We start from the raw sequence: 20,852 nt of genomic DNA, 5'->3' as shown, positions 1-20,852 counted from the left end.
AGTGGTCGCAGGTTTGGAAGGTGCCGGCAGAGGGACCTTGGTGAGTTCTTGCAATGCATCTTGTAGATGGTACATACGGCATCTTAGAAATGGTACATACGGCACCTTATAGATGGTACACACGGCATCTTATAGCTTGTACACACGTCAAATTCTGGCCCAAGATACGTATTCCATAAGTCAGTTTCTGCTCATTTAAATTGCTGCAGATGGAAACACTGTTATTGCTTCCATAGTGCACAAAGTTATATAGAAAAGACTTGCGAACTTACTCTGGTGGACACGGTTCACTGTTGCAAGCTCTCTGAGTTTCTGGTGGCTTACTGTCAAGGTCACAATAACTATTCTGGACAATGGAATTGTCATCTAATCTTTTACAAACTACTTCTTGTTTCTGTGCACCTGTAAAAGAAGAAGTGTTTTAACCTTTTTTGTTAAGATAAGCACTGTAAATAAGAATTTATTTTCATAACCACATTTTAAAAAATCATAGTATTAAGTATTGATTTGTTGGCAGTCTTAGAAAATGTCTGTTTTTCATTGGTTAGAAGCAGAATATCCTGAATCGGTCTAGGTGTGCAAATTTTTAATTACAAAAAGCACAACATGATCCAACTTTTTTGTACATGACAAAATAGCTTGCAAGTGCATATCAGTGAATTAAATTTTTATTTTTATTTTTTAAATAGTAACCAATTCTTTTTTAGCGTGGCCAATTCACCTACCCTGCACATCTTTTTGGATTGTAGGGGTGAGACCCACGCAGACTTGGGGAGAATGTGCAAACTCCACATGGACAGTGCTGGGGCCGGGATAGAACCCAGTTCCATGGCGCCGTGAGGCTGCAGTACTAACCACTGCGCCACCATGTTGCCCTCTTGCATATCGGCAAATGATGGATAGTACACACAAATGTTTTGATTTATACTTGTGCTGTGAGAACCCAGAAAAAATGGCTCCATTTCTAATGATTCATCAATGAGGAGACTTCAAGCGAAATAGTGTGAAATTGAGTGACACAATTTAATGTACAGATATGTAGAGAAGCGTTTCGGAGAGAGTAATTAAGATGGGCAATACAAACTGGTTAGGAAATGTTTAAAACGGGTGTAGGAACAGAGAAACCAGGAGTGTGCTTGCAAGATGCTCTTCTATATGTACATGTGAAGTCCAAAAACGGATGACAGATCTGTGACAAAACGTATTTTGGCGTGTACCAGCTTCTGAGTGGAGAAAATATAGATTGAAGTTTCAGGTGCAGAAGCATCATCAACTTGGAAAAAAGCTAAAATAATACTGTTACTTCCATTAAAATATGTCCATTAATGACCATGATTGTTGTTGAGTTAGCTGGTTACACCAGGTAAGCAGTCCACCACTGAAGACTGTTGGTTGAATACATCACACATGATGAACTAATATTGGGCTTTTGACATCAGGAAAATCATTTACAAGAAAAGATAGTTTCCCATTCTGTAAACATGAATATAGCATTGAAATGGTTGAAAAAAATTCAGGGGCATAAAGTATCATATATATATATATTGGATAGAAGATTGGTTAGCCAACAGGAAACTGAGAGTAGGCATAAATAGGTAATTATCAGGTTGACAAGTGGAATGCCACAGGGATCAGTGATGGGGCCTCAACCATTTACAATCTGTATCAATGACTTGGATGAAGGGACCGAATGTATGGTTGCTAAGTCTGCTGATGACACAAAGATAAATGGAAGCATAAGTTATAAAGAGGACACAAAGAGTCTTGCAAAGGATACAGTTGATTATGTGAGTGGGCAACATTTGGAAGATGGAGCATAATGTGGGAAAATGTGAACTTGTCCACTTTAACAAAAAGAACAAAGAACAAAGAACAAAGAAATGTACTGCACAGGAACAGGCCTTCGGCCCTCCAAGTCTGCGCTGACCATGCTGCCCGTCTAAACTAAAATCTTCTACACTTCCGAGGTCCGTATCCCTCTATTCCCATCCGATTCATGTATTTGTCAAGATGCTCCTTAAACATCACTATCGTCCCTGCTTCCATCACCTCCTCCGGTAGCGAGTTCCAGGCACCCACTACCCTTTGTGTAAAAGACTTGCCTCGTACATCTACTCTAAACCTTGCCCCTCGCACCTTAAACCTATGCCCCCTAGTAATTAACCCCTCTACCCTGGGGAAAAGCCTCTGACTATCCACTCTCTCTGTCTATGCCCCTCATAATTTTGTAGATCTCTATCAGGTCGCCCCTCAACCTCCGTTATTCCAGTGAGAACAAACCGAGTTTATTCAACCGCTCCTCATAGCTAATGTCCTCCATACCAGGCAACATCCTGGTAAATCTCTTCTGCACCCTCTCTAAAGCCTCCACATCCTTCTGGTAGTGTGGCGACCAGAAGTGAACACTTTACTCCAAGTGTGACTTAACTAAGGTTATATACAGCTGCAACATGATTTGCCAATTCTTATACTCAATGCCCCGGCCAATGAAGGCAAGCATGCCGTATGCCTTCTTGACTACCTTCTCCACCTGTGTTGCCCCTTTCAGTGACCTGTGGACCTGTACATCTAGATCTCTGTAACTTTCAATACTCTTGAGGGTTCTACCATTCACTGTATATTCCCTACCTGCATTAGACCTTCCAAAATGCATTACCTCACATTTGTCCGGATTAAATTCCATAAACTTTGGCAGGAAAAATAAAAAAACATCATATTACCTAAAGATTGCAGAACTCTGAGGTGCAGAGGGATCTGGGATTCCTGGTACATGAATCACAAAACGTTAGTATGCCTGGTATATGAATCACAAAACGTTAGTATGCAGCTACAGCAAGTGATTATGAAGGCAAATGGGATGTGGTCACTTATTGCAAGGGGAATTAAATATAAAAGTAGGGATGTTTTGTTACAATTTTACAGGACAATGGGGAGACATATCACGAGTGCAGTGTATAGCTTTGGTCTCCTTATTTAAGAAATGAGAAGAAGTTCAGAGAAAGTTCACTTGACTGATTACTGGGATGGCGGCGTTATCTTATGTGGAAAGGTTGGACAGGTTGGTCCTGTATCCATTGGAGTTTAGAACACTGAGGGATGATCTTTGTGAAACATATAAGATCCTGAGGGAACTTGACAGAGTGAATGCTGAGAGGATGTTTCCCTTTGTGGGAGGGACCAGAACTCGAGGAGTTTAAAAATAAGGGGTCTCCCGTTTAAGAAAGAGATAAGGAGAAGTTTTTTTCTCTCAGAGGGGCATGAATCTGCGGGACTCTCTTCCCTGGGGAGAGGGAGAGGCAGGGTCATTGAATAATTTTAAGGCAGAAGTAGTTAGATTCTTGGCGAACAAGGCAACCGTAGGGAAAAGGGGTCGGAAGGAAAGTGGCGTTGAGGCCACAATCAGAATGGCTATGATTTTTTTAAAAATTTGTTTACGGGATGTGGGCATTGTTGGGTGTGCCAGGATTTGTTGCTCATCCTTAACTGCTCTCTATTTCAGAGGACTTTTGGGAGTCAACCACACTGCTGTGGATCAGGAGTCACATGTAGGTCAGACCAGGTAAGGACGGCAGATTTCCTTCCCTAAAGGACATGAGTGAACGAGATGGATTTTTGCAACAATCAACAACGGTTTCCTGTCATCATTGAACTTTTAATTCCCGATTTGTATTTAATTCAAATTTCACCATCGGCTCTGAATTCCTTAATGGTTGTCCTGACCTTCTGCCATAACTTGGGCGTAAGATCAGCAGAACCCCCAAGAGAAATGGCTGTAACAAGAATTTTTATCATTTCTCCAGGCGTTCCACTGACCTCCCTCTGAAGCTACAGGAGGAGATTGAGAGAATTCCCATAGATTCCAGGGCCAGTAAATTTAACTTATATAATTTATTGGTATAAATTTGGAAATTATATGAAAACTGTCAAACTGTGTTCAGATATAATAGGATGGAATAAAGTAGAATAGGATATTCTTTATATAGTACACATGTTTTAACTTGAAGCAAAAATGGAACAATCAAAGTTTTTCAGAGAGAAGTGACGCCATCTTCCAGTGTACATTCCAGTTGCGTCTCAATTTGGTCAATTAGACCAAAGATAGAATAATCTGACCACTGAAATCACTTAAATAAGAAGCTCAAGAATCCAGTGTATTATTTTTCTTTATTCATTCATGGGCGTTGCTGGTAAGGCCAGCACTTGTTGCCCATCCCTGACTGTCCTTGAACCCGAGTATCTTAATGGACAGTCGCAGAGGGCAATTAAGAGTCAATCACATTGCTGTGAATCTGGAGTCACATGTAGGCCAGACCATGCTAGGATAATAGATTTGCTTCCCCAAAGGGCATTGGTGAACCAAATGGGTGTTTAACGACAATAAATGATAGTTTCATGGTCACCATTACGGAGACTAGCTTTCAATTCCCGATTTATTAATTTAATTTAAATTCCATCAGCTGCCATGGTGGGATTTGAACCCATGTTCCCAGCGCTTAAGCCTGGGCCTCTAGATTGCCAGTCCAATGACATTGCCATTATGCCCCTATGTTAGATATAATTCACTGTTTGCAAAAAAGCCTACTAAAAATCTTCCCCCCTCTTCAGAATATTCAGGTTGAATTCCAAAGGTGCTCCAGTACTTCAAAGAAGTGACCATGTTCTTCCAGTGTGAGCCCAGACAGTGAGCAATAGGTTATTCAACCGTGAAAGGAATCCGAGATGAGCCCATTTTTGTCATCGCCAGACATCCACGATTTCCAGCCAAGGTCATGATCTGTTGCTGGCACTATAGCTTATTTTCCTTCCTGCCTAATCACTTACCTGACTGATATTGAGAGAGTTTAGCACAGATTGGGAATAAAGATGAGGACATTCTGGTGTGCATGGTTTACTGCTACACTAGGCAATGATTTTACCTACTAGACCATTGGAGAAATCATCTACAATTAATAAGGTTTTTTTTTCAATTGTTTTACCTAATGAAACTGGTGGGATCTAGTGCATAAGTAATAGTTGTAAACAGTCCGGAACTGGGGAAAGAGCAGGGGCATGAGACTAATTGAGTAGGTCTTTAAAGAGCCATCATAAGCCTGATGGGACAAATGGTCTTCTTCGATACATAAGATTCTAAGTGTGGATAATATTGTGAAATGCCTAATACTTGTGCTTATGTACATTCTGAGGAACAGTTAATTTAACTATACCTTGCAAAGTTTACACAGGTGCACAAGTACACTGCAGTTTTATCCACAAACCATACAACTTTCATTAAGAATCAGTAATTATTGATAATCCGGCAGTATTCATGCAGTTCTACCTCCAGCACAGGTGGCAGAGCATTCTGACCATGGCAGATGATGCCATGCAAATCCCACTTCTGTGTCACCACTACCAGTGCGAGTGATTGGAACGTTAAATTTGTATCGAATTCCCTGGTTTGGTTCTTGTAGAAGCACCTATGATGAAACAAAGCAGATCAGATAGGCTTAGGTCTGGAACCTTGCTTATTAGGGTCATGTACATGTAATGCCATTCAATTTAATCTTTAATATTACAAAAACTTCCTTCATCTCATTCCATTGCTCAGACAATTATTTTTTAAAATTCTCTTTTGGTGACTTCCTTTGTTCTAATCAAAATTAGGGATGTCAGTGCCACAGAATTGGATGCTTTCTCCATATTTGTCACTTGGTGTTAGTACTGCATTTTCCCAAGGAAGAGGCAGAATGAAGGACTAGATTTGCTCAGAGGTTCTGGCACACTAAGCTCATTATTGGGGCAGGTGGAACACGTTTACAAATCCTGCTCTATTTTGGCTGTGTCTGGGTTTACAGGTGTGACAGCGGGTGAGTCTCAAAGTCATCACCCTTTTACTGGAGAAGGGATTACACCATCAAGCAGAATTCCTTTCCAATTTTGCCTCTGATGCCCTCTTTCCGTGCCACTTCCCTCAACCTATTGTCTGGAGGAAGCTGTAGACATAAAGGTCTCATGTTAAACAGATAATTCTGGCCCACTGGCAATATCAACAAAGAAGGGTTCAAAGAAAAATAGTTTGAGGTACCTCTTTATTAACTTGTGAGTTTCTGTGGAAAACTGGTAGCTGATGGTGGGATCGTGGATGGGGAAAATTCACAAGATAAGCCAAAGGTGTGGAAAAAAGATTGGCAAGATTTCTGGGCAGGCTTCAAAGGAACTAAAACCACAGGTAGAAGGAGTATGATGCAATTGCCATTCCAGAGTCTAGCTATAAACTGTCCTGGTATAGAGTTACATATTACATGATATAAGATCATTAGAAATGAGAGGGAAATTGGGAAAGAAGGGAGAATGGAGATATTGATTAAAAACATTATTGCAACAGTAAAGGTGTTTGGGTAGAGGTAACATATTGGGTTGAGTTAATGACAGCAAAGGATGAAAAACATGGGTAGTGACAGTCTGCAGGCCTGCTGATTGTGGGAAGCATGCATTAAAAATAATGGCTGGGATTTTCCATACTGGAGCCTAATTGCGGTGTTGGAAAGTCAGAGTGATACTTACAGGGCAGTGGGGTGAGCTTTTACGCCAATATTTCTAATTTTAAGATAATTAATTATGCATCACGAGGAGCTTGTCGCATTCCGTGGCTGGGTGAGCAGCGATTCATGTGCCCCACTGTTATCTTATGAGGTTGAATGCCCTGGTGCCGCATTTAAAAGGCACCCACACAGACATTAACTCATTGCAGGCCAGATGTATTGTGAACCTCTGCATCTCCATAGCTACCCAAATGTAACAAATGCTCAACTGCACAGTTCAGCGAGTCCGCCCAGGAAAGACAGGAGGCCTCTTTCAGAGGGATAGGAGCAGGTGGTCCTTCCCCTGACCACCTCGGCCTATGATGAAGGTATGCAATTGGCCCTGAGAGGAACTTTGGAGATGGGGAGGCAGGCAGGGGAACATCAGACAGGGTTGTTTAAGGCCATCACCAGACTGGAATGAAGGATGGAGTGCACCTCTGTTCTGTCTGAGGTTGTGGCTCTGGCTTGCAAGTGCATCAAAATCCCCATGGGAAGGGTGGTGTCCACTTTGGAGATCCTGGTCCAGCAGTTACTGGTAGATTTGTGCTTGAAACTGCACTCCATCACTCTAGCCATGGGTTCCAGCAGTGTTTCGGCATGAGAGGGATGGGGCACCTCGACCTCCCTCCAGGTGCCCTGTAGCCATCTGGGATGGCCACTTCCAGAATACAAAATGGTTGCTCGCAATTAATGTAGGGAACTATGGACAATGTTAGGAAAGCAAGCAGGCACAGAGCCTGTATGCGTATTGGGAAGGCAGCTCCCAGACGGGACTGAAACTGTAGGTCAATTGACATATTGATGGCCCATCTCCGGGAACAAAGGAAAGACACTCAAGCAACAGACACAGCTCCAGACATCCCGGCGCCAGTTCCCCAAACCGAAAGCGCGAACAAAGCAAGACCAACGGCCACCTAAGACCCGCCCAGCCATCAGGGCATCCACCCCTTTATTGGTCAAGATCAATACCAGTGATCAAGATGCGGCCCAATTAATTGGGGCCAAGTTCAAGGCCCGCCCAAAAGCGTGCAAAACTCCTTCGGGTATAAGAAGAAGGCCCCGAGAGAGATCGCTCTCTTGGACTTGGCTCTCAAGCGGAGAGACCCGTCCACCAGCTGCAAGTAAGTCCAAGGTCAACGCTCGCTACCAGACGGACGACCTTAGCTGTTCTCTTGTACCACTTCGACCCCAACAACCTCAGATCCGAACAACGGCCATTGTTCCTCTGACTGAGTGTGCACCCGAAGCTAAGTATTGGCATTAGCGTTAGAGATAGTTTAGTTTGTAGTACTTTGTGCATGTGTAGATCTTACTGTCTGTGTAAATATATAGTATTGACTTTGAACTAACTAACTGGTGTATTGGCCCTTTGATTATTATTCGGGTTTGAACCTTGAGGCGGTATCGAGAGATACCTGGCGACTCTAAAGCAAACATAATTAGGATTAAGGAAGGCGACCATCTTGACCGCCATATTCAGAACCAGAGAAACAGAGCAACAGCCCCTTCTCCTCAAGAGGTCAGGGAGGGATCATTGGACACAAAAGGAGAGTAGCCTCAGGCAGACATATGGACGACATCCACCCAGGATTCTCCAAAGGTGCCCTGCCACTCCAGTAATTCTATCAGCTCCAGGCCAAGGAGGGTTCACTTGCCGCAGAGCAGGAGACGCTTAACAGGCTTGGGCCAGCCAGGTCTCTGGCTTCCAAAGGGCAGCCAACAAAGTAATCTCAGACACCAGGACATCACAGTCAGCGGCTGACTCCATCTCTGCTGCAGATATCAGGGCTGTATCGAGACGTAGTGGTAGAACTGGAACAATTAATAAGTTTTGATTGCACAATAGTGGCATGGGTGTTCATTACTGTTTGTAATCTTCAACATTTTAAATATATTTAGCATTTATCCCTCTCCACATCTCATGTATTGAGTAGCTAATTGATGTGATGCAAGGTTCTGCTTTCATTCAAGGGTACCAAATGAACCCTCCAATTATCTCCCATCTTGTCCCTCAGTTGCATTAAGACTCACTCAATCTCATCACAGTGACTCGCCTTTCATTCCACATCAGTGACATGAACAAAGGTGCTTCCTATGTGCAAATGATGGCTGGATAAAACACAAGTAACCCTTGTGTCTCGAGCAGATATGTAACCTCACAATAATTGTTTATCAAGATTTAGCATTCTTCCGATGCTGTTGCACTGAAATCTGTAGTTTGGGGACGTTGTAAGCAGCTGTTGCAATCAATGTTGGAGTCTTTTTACCCAAATGTGCTTTGCAATGAGGTTCATTTTACAACTGTGAGGTTTTGGGACAAGCAGTATTCATCGTGGAGCATCATAGCCTTTCATGCCTTCCTGCAGCATTGTGTCGTCTCCACTTTTAAGGCTGAACATTATTCCTTTATTAGGTCCTCACTCCCCCATACATGACACTGAGCGAAGGACGTTGGTTCCACTCGGTGACATTTGAAATGGCTGCGAGGCAGGAATGAGTGTGCGCTGTCAGGGTTGTGTGAACATCCTGGGCGAAATTCTCCCCCAACGGCGGGATGCCCGCCGACTGGCGCCAAAGCCGGCGCAAATCAGACGGGCATCGCGCCGGCAAAAAGGCGCGGAAGTCTCCGCATCTTTGGCGGCCTAGCCCCAACATTGAGGGGCTAGGCCGACGCCGGAGGGATTTCCGCCCCGCCAGCTGGCGGAAATGGCGTTTGTTGCCCCGCCAGCTGGCACGGAAATGCGGCGCATGCGCGGGAGCGTCAGCGGCCACTGTCAGTTTCCCAGCGCATGCGCGGGAGCGTCAGCGGCCGCTGTCAGTTTCCCGCGCATGCGCAGTGGGGAGAGTCACTTCCGCCTCCGCCACGGTCTCCACCATGGCGGAGGCGGAAGTGACTCTCCCCACTGCGCATGCTCGAGACACAAGACACTCTTTCCCTTCCGCCTCCGCCACGGTCTCCACCATGGCGGAGGCGGAAGGGAAAGAGTGCCCCCACGGCACAGGCCCGCCCGCGGATCGGTGGGCCCCGATCGCGGGCCAGGCCACCGTGGGGGCACCCCCCGAGGTCAGATCGCCCCGCGCGCCCCCCCCAGGACCCCGGAGCCCGCCCACGCCGCCTGGTCCCGCCGGTAAATACCAGGTTTGATTTACGTCGGCAGGACAGGCAATTCCTGGGCGGGACTTTGGCCCATCCGGGCCGGAGAATCCAGCGGGGGGTCCCGCCAACCGGCGCGGCCGGATTCCCGCCCCCGCCCAATCTCCGGGAGCGGAGACTTCGGCGGGGGCGGGATTCACGGCGGCCAACGGCCATTCTCCGACCCGGCGGGGGGTCGGAGAATGACGCCCCCTGTCTGCTTACCTGTGAGGGCCTTACTTTGCTCCTGAATGGCTGCCCAGCATTGCTTCACAGTATCTTTCCATAAAGGCACAGAATGTAAACCGATATGGAATCATTGCATGACCGTGCACTCAGTGATTTAAGGTAGATAGAAAGGATTGGCCTTTGTGCGAAGGACAATGACAAGGGCAGTAATTGTATGAAAGCAATGCTCCGGAACATCTCCTGAGTTCTCAGCAGTATTTTTTTTTTTGAAAATATATTTATTCAAATTTTTCAACAACTTTTCAACAAACCCCCCCCCCCAACAAGAAAAAGAAACAAAAACACAACTAGCAGAAATTATACATTGGATTTCCCCCAAATACAATAACCCCCCCAGATAACAGTAGAAAACACAAATAGGGAACCCCCCCCCCATCTTAACCCAAATGCCACCCCAAAAGAACCCCCCCCCAACCTGTCCCTGACCTCCTCCTAACGTTCTGCGAGATAGTCTAGCAACGGTTGCCACCGCCTGAAAAACCCTTGCACAGACCCTCGCAAGGCAAACTTTATCCTCTCCAGCTTGATGAACCCTGCCATGTCATTGATCCAAGCTTCCACACTATGGGCTTCGCATCTTTCCACAGTAACAAAATCCTCCGCCGGGCTACCAGGGACGCAAAGAATACCGGTCTCTTTCGCCTCCTGCACTCCCGGCTCGTCCGATACCCCAAATAATGCCAACCCCCAGCTCGGCTTGACCCTGGCGTTCACCACCTTGGACATAGTCCTCGCAAAACCCCTCCAAAACCCATCCAGCGCCGGGCACGACCAGAACATATAGGCGTGATTTGCTGGGCTCCCCGAACACCTCCCACATCTGTCCTCCACCCCAAAGAACCTACTCAACCTCGCCCCTGTCATATGCGCTCTGTGAATAACTTTAAACTGTATTAGGCTGAGCCTGGCGCAAGAGGAGGAAGAATTAACCCTACTCAGGGCATCAGCTCACAGACCCTTATCTATCTCCTCCCCAAGCTCCTCCTCCCACTTGCCCTTTAACTCCTCCTCCGAGGCCTCCTCCTCCTTCTGCAGCTCCTGGTAAATCGCCGAAACCTTGCCTTCTCCAACCCATACACCCGAAAACACCCTGTCCTGAATCCTACGTGTTGGAAGCAGCGGGAATTCCCTCACCTGCTGCCTCACAAACGGCCTCACTTGCATGTACCTGAAAGCGTTTCCCGGGGGTAGCCCAAACTTCTTCTCCAGCGCCCCTAGGCTCGCAAACGTCCCATCGATGAACAGGTCCCTCATTATTCTAATCCCTGCCCGATGCCAGCTCCGAAACCCCCCATCCATCCTTCCCGGGACGAACCGATGATTCTCCCGAATCGTGGACCAAACCGAGGCTCCCTGTGTCGCCTCCACTGCCCCCAGATCTTCAGCGTCACCGCCACCACCGGACTCGTGGTGTACCTTGTTGGCGAGAGTGGCAGTGGGGTCGTCACCAGCGCCCTCAGGCTCGTGCCCACACAGGACACCATCTCTAGCCTCTTCCACGCCGCCCCCTCTCCCTCCATTACCCACTTACGGATCATCGCCACATTGGCTGCCCAATAGTAGCCACATAGATTCGGCAGCGCCGCCCCTGTCCGTGCTACGCTCCAGAAACACCCTCTTCATCCTCGGGGTCTTATTCGCCCACACAAATCCCATGATGCTCCTGCTTTCCCGTTTGAAAAAGGCCTTGGGGATCAAAATGGGAAGACGTTGGAACACGAAGAGAAACCTCGGAAGGAACGTCATTTTGATCGACTGCACCCTGCCCGCTAGTGAGAGTGGCAGCATATCCCATCTTTTAAAATCCTCCTTCATCTGCTCCACCAACCGGGTCAAATTGAGCTTGTGCAGGGCCCCCCAACTCCTAGCTACCTGGATCCCCAGGTACCGAAAGCTCCTTTCCGCTCTCTTCAGCGGTAGCTCGTCTATCCCCCTTCCCTGGTCCCCTGAATGCACCACAAAGAGTTCACTCTTCCCTACGTTGAACTTATACCCCAAAAAGTCCCCAAACTCCGTAAGGATCTGCATGACCTCCGCCATCCCCTCCACTGGATCCGCAACATATAACAACAGGTCATCGGCATACAACGACACCCGGTGTTCCTCTCCCCCCCCGAACCAATCGCCTCCATTTCCTGGACTCCCTCAGTGCCATGGCCAGTGGCTCAATTGCCAGTGCAAACAACAAGGGGGATAAGGGACACCCCTGCCTCGTCCCCCGGTACAGCTGAAAGTACTCCGACCTCCGTGGGTTCATAGCCACACTCGCCACAGGGGCTCCATATAGCAGCCTGACCCAACTGATGAACCCCTCCCCGAACCCAAACCTCCGCAACACTTCCCAAAGATACTCCCGCTCCACCCAATCAAAGGCCTTCTCCGCGTCCATAGTTGCCAATACCTCTGCTTCCCCCTCCATCGAGGGCATCATAATCACACTGAGGAGCCTCCGCACATTAGTATTCAGCTACCTACCCTTCACAAATCCCATCTGGTCCTCATGGATCACCCCCGGGACAGAGTCCTCAATTCCCGTAGCCAGCACCTTCGCCAGCAGCTTAGCGTCAACATTGAGGAGCAAGATCGGTCCATACGACCCACATTGCAACGGATCCTTGTCCCGCTTCCAAATCAAAGAAATCAGCGCCCTGGACATTGTCGGGGGCAAAGTCCCCCCCCCCCTCCCTCGCCTCATTAAACGTCCTCACTAGCAACGGGCCCAGCGGGTCCACGTATTTCCTGTAGAATTCAACCGGGAACCCATCCAGCCCCGGGGCCTTCCCCACCTGCATGCTCCCCAATCCTTTAACTAGCTCCTCCAGCCCAATCGGCGCCCCCAGCCCAACCACCTGCTCCTCCTCCACCTTCGGGAACCTCAGCTGATCTAGGAATCGTTGCATCCCCTCCTCCCCCGCTGGGGGCTCAGACCTGTACAGATCCCCATAGAAGTCCCTAAATACCTTGTTTATTCTCACCGCACTCCGCACCGTATTCCCCCTCTATCGCTAACTCCACCAATCTCCCTCGCTGCCTCCCACTTACAAAGATGATGTGCCAGCATCCGACTTGCCTTCTCCCCATACTCATACGCCGCCCCTTGCGCTTTCCTCCACTGTGCCTCTGCTTCCCCCGTAGTCATCAGGTCGAATTCCGTCTGGAGGTTCCGTCGCTCCCTAAGTAGCCCCTCCTCGGGGGCCTCTGCATAACTCATGCCCACCCTTAAAATCATCCCTACCAACCTCTCCCTCTTCTCCCTGTAGGCCCTAATGGAAATTAGCTCTCCCCTGACCATCGCCTTCAACGCCTCCCAGACTACCCCATCTGCACCTCCCCGTTGTCGTTGGCCTCCCAAGTATCTTTCAATACACCCCCGCACCTGCCCGCACACCCCCTCATCCGCCAACAGTCCCACATCGAGGTGCCACAGCGGGCGCTGGTCCCTCTCCTCCCCCAACTCCAGCTCCACCCAATACGGGGCGTGGTCCGAGATGGCTATGGCCGAATATTCTGTTCCCTCCACTTTTGGGATTAGCGCTCTACTCAAAATGAAAAAATCTATCCGGGCGTAGGCTTTATGGACGTGGGAAAAAAAGGAAAATTCCCTACCCAGCGGCCTGGCAAACCTCCATGGATCCACTCCCCCCATCTGGTCCATAGACCCCCTGAGCACCTTGGCCGCAGCCGGCCACTTACCCATCCTGGACCTAGAACGGTCCAGTGCTGGGTCCAGCACCGTGTTGAAGCCCCCCCATTATCAAGCTTCCTACCTCCAGATCCGGAATCCGACCCAGCATGTGTTTCATAAATCCGGCATCATCCCAATTCAGGGCATATACGTTCACCTGTACCACCCGCATCCCCTGCAACCTACCACTCATCATCACATATCGACCTCCATCAACCGCCACCATATTCAGCGCCTCGAACGAGACCCGCTTCCCCACCAGTATTGCAACCCCCTCTGTTCTTCGCATCCAGCCCTGAATGAAAGACCTGCCCTACCCATCCCTTTCTCAGCCTAACCTGATCTGCCACCTTCAGGTGTGTCTGCTGGAGCATAACCACGTCTGCCTTCAGTCTCTTTAAGTGTGCGAACGCCCAGGCCCTCTTGACCGGCCCGTTCAGGCCCCTCACATTCCAAGTTATCAGCCGGATCAGGGGGCTACACCCCCCCCCCCCCCCCCCCCCACCCCCCCCACCCCCCCACCCCCACTGCCAGCTAGCCATCTCCTTTTCTAGGCCAGCGATGTGCCCACACCTCCCGCACCCTCCAGTCACCCAGGCGCGGAGCCCCATCCCAACTACCTCTCATACTTCCAGCTCCCCTTTGGCCAATGCAGCAGCAACCCAGTCCCCCCCCCCCCCCACCCCTCCATCCCCCTCTAGATCCTCATCTAGCCATTTTGCTCCCCCCATGACACTCCCGTACGTCAGCTGACTCCTGCTGACCCCGGCCTCACCCGCCATTCCATCGACCCCCCAGTGTGAGAATCCCCCCACCCCTTGGCAATCAGTGTGCGCTCCTCTCCAGCACCGCCCTCCCCCCCCCCCCCCCCCCCGCCCCACCCCCATCCTTCCCTAACGCGGGAAAAAGCCCGCCCTTTCCATCTGAGTTGGCCCCGCCTCTGGCGCAGCTCCTTTTTTGCGGCCTTACCTCAACTCCCCATCCCAGGGCCTTTACCCCCCCTCTTCCTCCGTGGGGCCCTGCCCCTCCAACACCGACGCCTACACTCTCCCACAGCCCCCACATCAAATCCATTCACCCATCCCCACCCAGCACCAAAACAAAAAGAACATTCCCCAAACGCAGTAAACACCGTAACCCCCTCCCGCGCGACAAACCCTCAGTTCGAGTCCAACTTTTCAGACTGGATAAAGTTCCATGCCTCATCAGGCGTCTCAAAATAGTGCCGATCTTGGAACGTTACCCACGATCGCGCTGGCTGCAGAAACCCGAACTTCACCCCCTTCCGATGGAGAACCGCCTTAGCCCGGTTGAAACCAGCCCTCTTCTTAGCCACCTCCGCACTCCAGTCCTGGTAGATTCGGATCTCCGTGTTCTCCCACCTGCTGCTCCGTTCTTTTTGGCCCATCTCAGGACACACTCTCTGTCCATAAAGCGGTGGAACCTCACCACTACAGCCCTTGGCGGCTCGTTGGCTTTGGGTCTCCTTGCCAGGACCCGATGAGCCCCATCCAGCTCCAGGGGCTTCGGGAAAGCTCCCACCAGCGAATTGAGCATCGTGCCCACATATGCCCCGGCATCGGGCCCCTCCACTCCTTCAGGGAGACCCAGAATCCGAAGATTCTTCCTCTTCGACCTATTCTCCAGGTCCTCAAATTTTTCCTGCCACCTCTTGTGCAGCGCCTCGTGCGCCTCCACCTTCACCGCCAGGCCCAAGATCGCGTCCTCGTTCTCCGAGGCTTTTTGCCGCACCTCCCTGATCGCCGTCCCTTGGGCCTTCTGGGTCTCCACAAGCTTCTCAATCGACCCCTTCATTGGCGCCAGCATTTCTGCCTTCAGCTCTGCCAAGCAGCGTTTGAGGAACTCCTGCTGCTCCTGCGACCACTACGCCCACGCTGCTCGGTCTCCACCCGCTGCCATCTTACTTCTCCCTCGCACTTTCCGCTGCAACAAAATCACTTTTTTAACCGCTCCACTCCTGGTCCAATCCATACAGTGCCGGGGGAACCTTGCTGTCACCTTCCCACACTGGGAGCCATTGAATAATTCCCGTTGGGGCCCCTCTAACGAGCCCAAAAGTCTGTTCCTGGCGGGAGCTGCCGAAAGTGCGACCTACCTCAGCATAGCCGCAACCGGAAGTCATTCTCAGCAGTATTGATGAAGGATTAAGTTATCATTGGTTGCTGTGTTAAAACTGACTGGGTCACGTCTTTCTCAGATGCCATGGCAATCCGAGACATAAACTTGGCAGGCTTTAAGCGAACGCAGGGTAATAATGAGTGTTTGTCAATAATCACACAATGGTCCTGCTAAACCTCAGTGAGGACAATGCTAACATAACTCACAGCTTTGCATCCATGCTGTCATGCAACAGATCACTGCATCCTGATGCCCAATGGCATTTTGGGGCTCAGCATCAAGGTGTGGCCTCTGCATTAATCATGCATGAGAGCTGGCGTTTGGCGAGATGGTGCTGTCCGGATGTAGCCCCCCCTTGAGACGGTCAAGCAGTAATCATTGATTCATATTTTTCTTTCCAACTTGCTAAGCTGCTGTCACACTGGCATGTATGCAATATGTTTCAGCCTCTTGAAAGACACCATGGCCAAGGGCTTCTTGGCACCATGGTTGAAACGTCTGCACTATGTGTAGTTGCTTAAGAATGTGTTCCAGTGGAGTGCTTATCCCATTCCTTGGAGGTCGCATGGTCCCGTGGCTACTGTGCCTTCCAAAGATTTTTTTAAAATATATTTTTATTCAGAAAAGTTTTTCATTATAACAAAGGCCACAGTTTAACAGGAATGTTTCTCAATGTCATTTGTGGCGGGTTTTGGTGGGTGTTTTCTGCTGGTACTGTCAGTGACTTCCCCATCACTATCTAACGACACTGAGTGTGCGATCCAATGCTCATGCTGAGCCCAAAAAGCAGCTTGCTGTGGCGCAGCATGGTCGTTGAAAGCTGGGGCACCACACTCCGAGAGATCTACCCAGCTCGCAACGCCTCGCGAGATCCAATGTGATCTCATGAGGCATTGTGATGTGAATCCCAATCTGATCACTTTTTGGCAAATCACCATATTAGAGTGAGGCAGTAAGCCAATGTGCAGATTCCTGAGGTACTGGAGGTTTGGGGATTAAACCCCTTTGCCTTAGAGACCTCGGGTGTGCGCCGTTCAGAACTGGTCCCCACAAACGCGGAACAGATGGAATGGCACTCGTGGGGATCTCCCAGGGGATTGGAGGCCTCCAGCTGCATGCCCTTTGGGCAGGGTGGTGCGCTGGCACTGCCGGTGCCAGCTGGGCACCCTAGCAGTGCCAACTGGGTGCTAGGCTGGCATTGTTAAGGTGCCCAGGTGGCACTTTCAGCTGGCACGGGCACTGCCAGGGACCCTCCCATTGTGTGTTCTGGCTGGGGGGTGGGGGTGGGGGTGGGGAGGGAATTGTTTCAGGGGCCTTGGAGATCGGATTACCATTTAAAAATGGTGTCCGGATCTCTGGCTACAATGCAGAGCTGCGGCGAGCAGAGCTCCCCACTGTATAAAACGGGACGATGTGCGGCCTTGGCCACGCATTCTCCGTTCAGGCCCCTTATTCAACGCGAGGGTGGATTCCTGACTGACCCTGTACGGTGTCGTGGCTATTGATAAGCCCATGGGAGGCTTTACCCTGCATCTCCCGGTCACATCGCGCTCCCATTGGGGTGCAACGTGTCTAGTAGATTGAGCCCAAGTAAAACAAAACAATAACATAGAATAAACACCTTTGCAAAATACACCCACTCACAACAACCCCCCCTGCCCTCCTGACCTCCCCATAAGCAAACAAAACTTAACAAAACCAACCAACCCCCCCAATTGGCGGTGACCAATTCATTGGAAAAGATGAAAGGCTGCCAGCCTGAGTAGAAATCTTCCACCAACGACATCTTCCATCATAGTGTACTTAACCTTCTCAAAATACAACAATTCCATTCGATCATTTAACCAGGCCAAGGCACTGGACAGTACCGGGGACCTCCACCTAAGTAGGACTTGCCTCAGGGCTATTAATGAGGTGAAGGCAAGGACATCTCCCTTCACCCCCGTCTGCAGCCCCAGCGATTCCGTTACACCAAAAATATCCTCCAACGGGCATAGCTCCAGCTGAATCCCCAGAATCCCCAACATGCTGCTGAAAAAGGAGAGCCAGTAGCTCACTATTTAGGTTAAGACCAGAACATGTACCGATCCCCCAGCACAACGATCGCACCGATCCACCATCCCTGAGAAGAAAGCACTCATCCTCACCCTGATCAAGCAATGATGATCAAGTGCATCACCTAGAGCTGGGTCAAGATGAGCCTAGCACAAGAGGAGGTGGAGTTGACCCTGTGAAGAGCCTCACTCCACACTCTCCATCAAAAACTGGACCCAGTTCCCCATCCCACTAAATAACATAGGAATGATTCACCACCACCTTGCACCCGGCGTGGATCTAGGGTAAACAGCGGTCAAGGCCATAATCAAGATCCGCGCCTGGTGTGAACCAGTTCGCAATTCACCCAGCGCGCTCGATCTTGCCCCAAAATGCCGAACATATCATTATCCCTCATTTGCATTCATTTGAATCTCATTACCGGAGATTGAAGTCGAATGCAGCGACCTCCCGGGAATTACCTGACTCCCAGCGAGAAATCACACAGGCGTCGTTTAGTACTCCTTTTTAAAAACATGAAGCTGGTGCAATGGCTGCTGACGGGAACTAGGAGTTAGGTCGGGCGGGGATGAGGGGCTATGTGTCTATGAGGCCTTCAAGGCATCTTTAAATATTGAGGAGACCCTCAGCTGCAGGTGGTCTGTCCTACCAAACACATCCAGGACAGAGCCTTGCTGTGGCTTCATTGCTGAAAGTCAATTTCACTTCCTTTGACTGTGAGCAGCCTCTCGCTTCACAACTGAAGGCTTCTGCAAATGATGTAGCCTTGTTAGTTGTGAGAGCACTTCACAGCTGCAGGTTGTGTTTGGTGCTTGCTCCAGCTGGTGGCTGCAAATGTCTGGAGGCTGCTGTTGCTGTTTCCTTCCTTTTCTGTAGCCGGAAAGAAGGACAATGTTTTCTAAGTATTCTGGGTCCTGGAACACCGGATGCAGGGGGAATGTATTTGTCCAGAAGGCAATCCGGTTTGAAGCACACGATGCTGTGGGACCTGGTGCTCTTGGGTGATGGGGCTCGGCCTCATCAGATGGAGACCCTGCAAGACAGTGGACATGTGGTCAGTGAGAGGGAAGGATCATTTTGTCTGACATGAAAAACTCACTTGACACAGGTCATCTGGGTGAAGGGGCAGTGGATCCTCACATCTGTGGCACAGGCCAACCTATCCGGTGACTGCTCTCTCCTCAGTCAGCCCTGCGATCACTAATCTGTTCCTCATATGGTGAGGACTAGGATCTCTGGGACTCCACCCCTGTCTTGGCCCTTTCCCGTTTATTATGAGCCAACTTCTCCCGTGGGGACAAGGAGAGGGCATTGTGAGCCGCGTGCTTGATCAATCAGAGGGGTCTATAGCAGGTGGCATGTGTGGGCACTGCGATTGGACATGAAGAGGTTGTGCTGGTGGGTGCCAGAGGGTTTTGAGGAACAAGCTCAAGATCAGATGTGCGGAGGCGCAAGTTGTCAGTCAGTGATCTGGGGGAGGGGTGGTGGTTTGGGAATTTGAGGAGCGGCAGGCGGAACCTATGCCAGGAGAGATGGTAACTTACCCTTGCAGCTCGGTGGAGGTTGTTGGTCTTCTTCCAACATTGGACGGCGGTCTTCTTGGTCTTGCTGCTCTCACTGACATCCGCTGCCTCCCAGGCGGCATTGCTGGCTCTGCTGCTGGTCCTCCGACCCCGTCAGGGGGAACAGGATGTGCACCTCTCATTCACAATGTCGGGAAATCTGGCCAGGTCGGCATCGCCAAAGCGAGGAGCAGGACTGCATGCTGCCATGCTTGTGTGTTGACTGGGGGCGAGTGGTGAGGGAGCGTCTAAAACAACCCCCCCTTGTTAGTGGCGAGAAGCTGAGGCGGGAGTCTGGTGAATCAGGAGGCGAGACAGCCAGTAATGGCGAGGAGCTCATCGGGTCTCATTTTTGGCACTAAGTATCGTTGAATACGGGCCATGATTTCGCCAACGGGGCAGTCGAGGGACACCCCGCAAAAGCACCCAAAATAGCACTTGGAAATGTTTCCGTTGAATTGCGCCCCATGATTCAAACCCTCAGGACCAAATTCCTGAGGCGACTAACCACACCCTGCACAGTATACTGTACAACCATCACTGCCAGAGAGCCCCCCCGCACCCCCCAACCCACGACTGGGACCAAGCCATGAATGCCATACAGAGCCCTCTAACATGGCAAATACAACATTGACACAGCTTGTGATACAGGATCCCGACATCACGCAGCCACAAAATGGGAGATTTTAATTTCATATCAATTGGGAGAATCACACAGCTCCTGTAATAAATGCAATGGTTTAGAAATTGTATTGTATCCAAATTAGGGTGCAATCTGGAAGCAACACACGATGCGACACAATTAATGAATCTGACACCAAGACCAAGGCAAATCCGTCCCCTGGCTTCATCATCATATTACCAATGAGCTGTGGGTGCTGTCCCTGGCCCCAGAGGCAGCTCATGGTTTGCAGGAAGCGCGGCAAGATCATCTGTCACAGAGAGCAGTCAAAAACCCCTGGAGACTGGGTGGAGGAAGGCAATTGGGAGGAGGTATGACAGTGGGACAGCAGTAATCCACAGTCATAGACACACCTGGTGGTGGGAACAATCCAACAGGCTGTAGGCTGCTGAATTATTCTTATTGTTTTGATATCAAAATACAGGGTATAGGAATTTCAACTTAAAGTGTTTCTTTTTAACTAATATTGGAACTAAGTAATTTCATTTTCAAAGCATTCAGGTTTTTTTTCCTGGTAATGGTTAAGTGCGGCTCCACAGGCCTGCTGGTACAGCTGGCAAGGAGATCTGTTGCTGCCATTACACTTCACCTATGAAAAACCATGCTCCCTGCCAGCTGGAAGAAAAGAAGAGATTTTCGGGCAGCTGTTAAAGGTCAAACTCTAAGTGAGTGCTGGGCTCCACCCAGAGTTCCAATGGAGATGATTCCTACAAGCAGATTCAACATTTAAGAGACAATTTTCAAACTGGTCATCGTTTGCAAGTTATAAATGGTTCAGGTTACA

General features: G+C 49.6%; 1 protein-coding gene across 2 annotated transcripts in view; it reads right to left on the bottom strand.

The window, feature by feature from the left end:
* Positions 1-20,852, bottom strand: part of adamts6 (ADAM metallopeptidase with thrombospondin type 1 motif, 6) — a 480,737-nt gene that overhangs the window by 32,840 nt on the left and 427,045 nt on the right. For both annotated transcript variants that reach the window (XM_072496932.1, XM_072496933.1), the window contains 2 exons: positions 5,318-5,456; positions 273-402 (listed from right to left, as the gene is read on the bottom strand). In XM_072496932.1, coding sequence (XP_072353033.1) covers positions 273-402; positions 5,318-5,456 — 269 coding nt within the window. The remainder of the gene's footprint in view (positions 1-272; positions 403-5,317; positions 5,457-20,852) is intronic.

Source organism: Scyliorhinus torazame, chromosome 3 (genome assembly GCF_047496885.1).
Source record: "Scyliorhinus torazame isolate Kashiwa2021f chromosome 3, sScyTor2.1, whole genome shotgun sequence".
NCBI classification, from domain to species: Eukaryota; Metazoa; Chordata; class Chondrichthyes; order Carcharhiniformes; family Scyliorhinidae; genus Scyliorhinus; species Scyliorhinus torazame.
The sequence above is the reverse complement of the archived record's forward strand: the minus strand, read 5'-3'. Positions and strand labels throughout refer to the sequence as shown.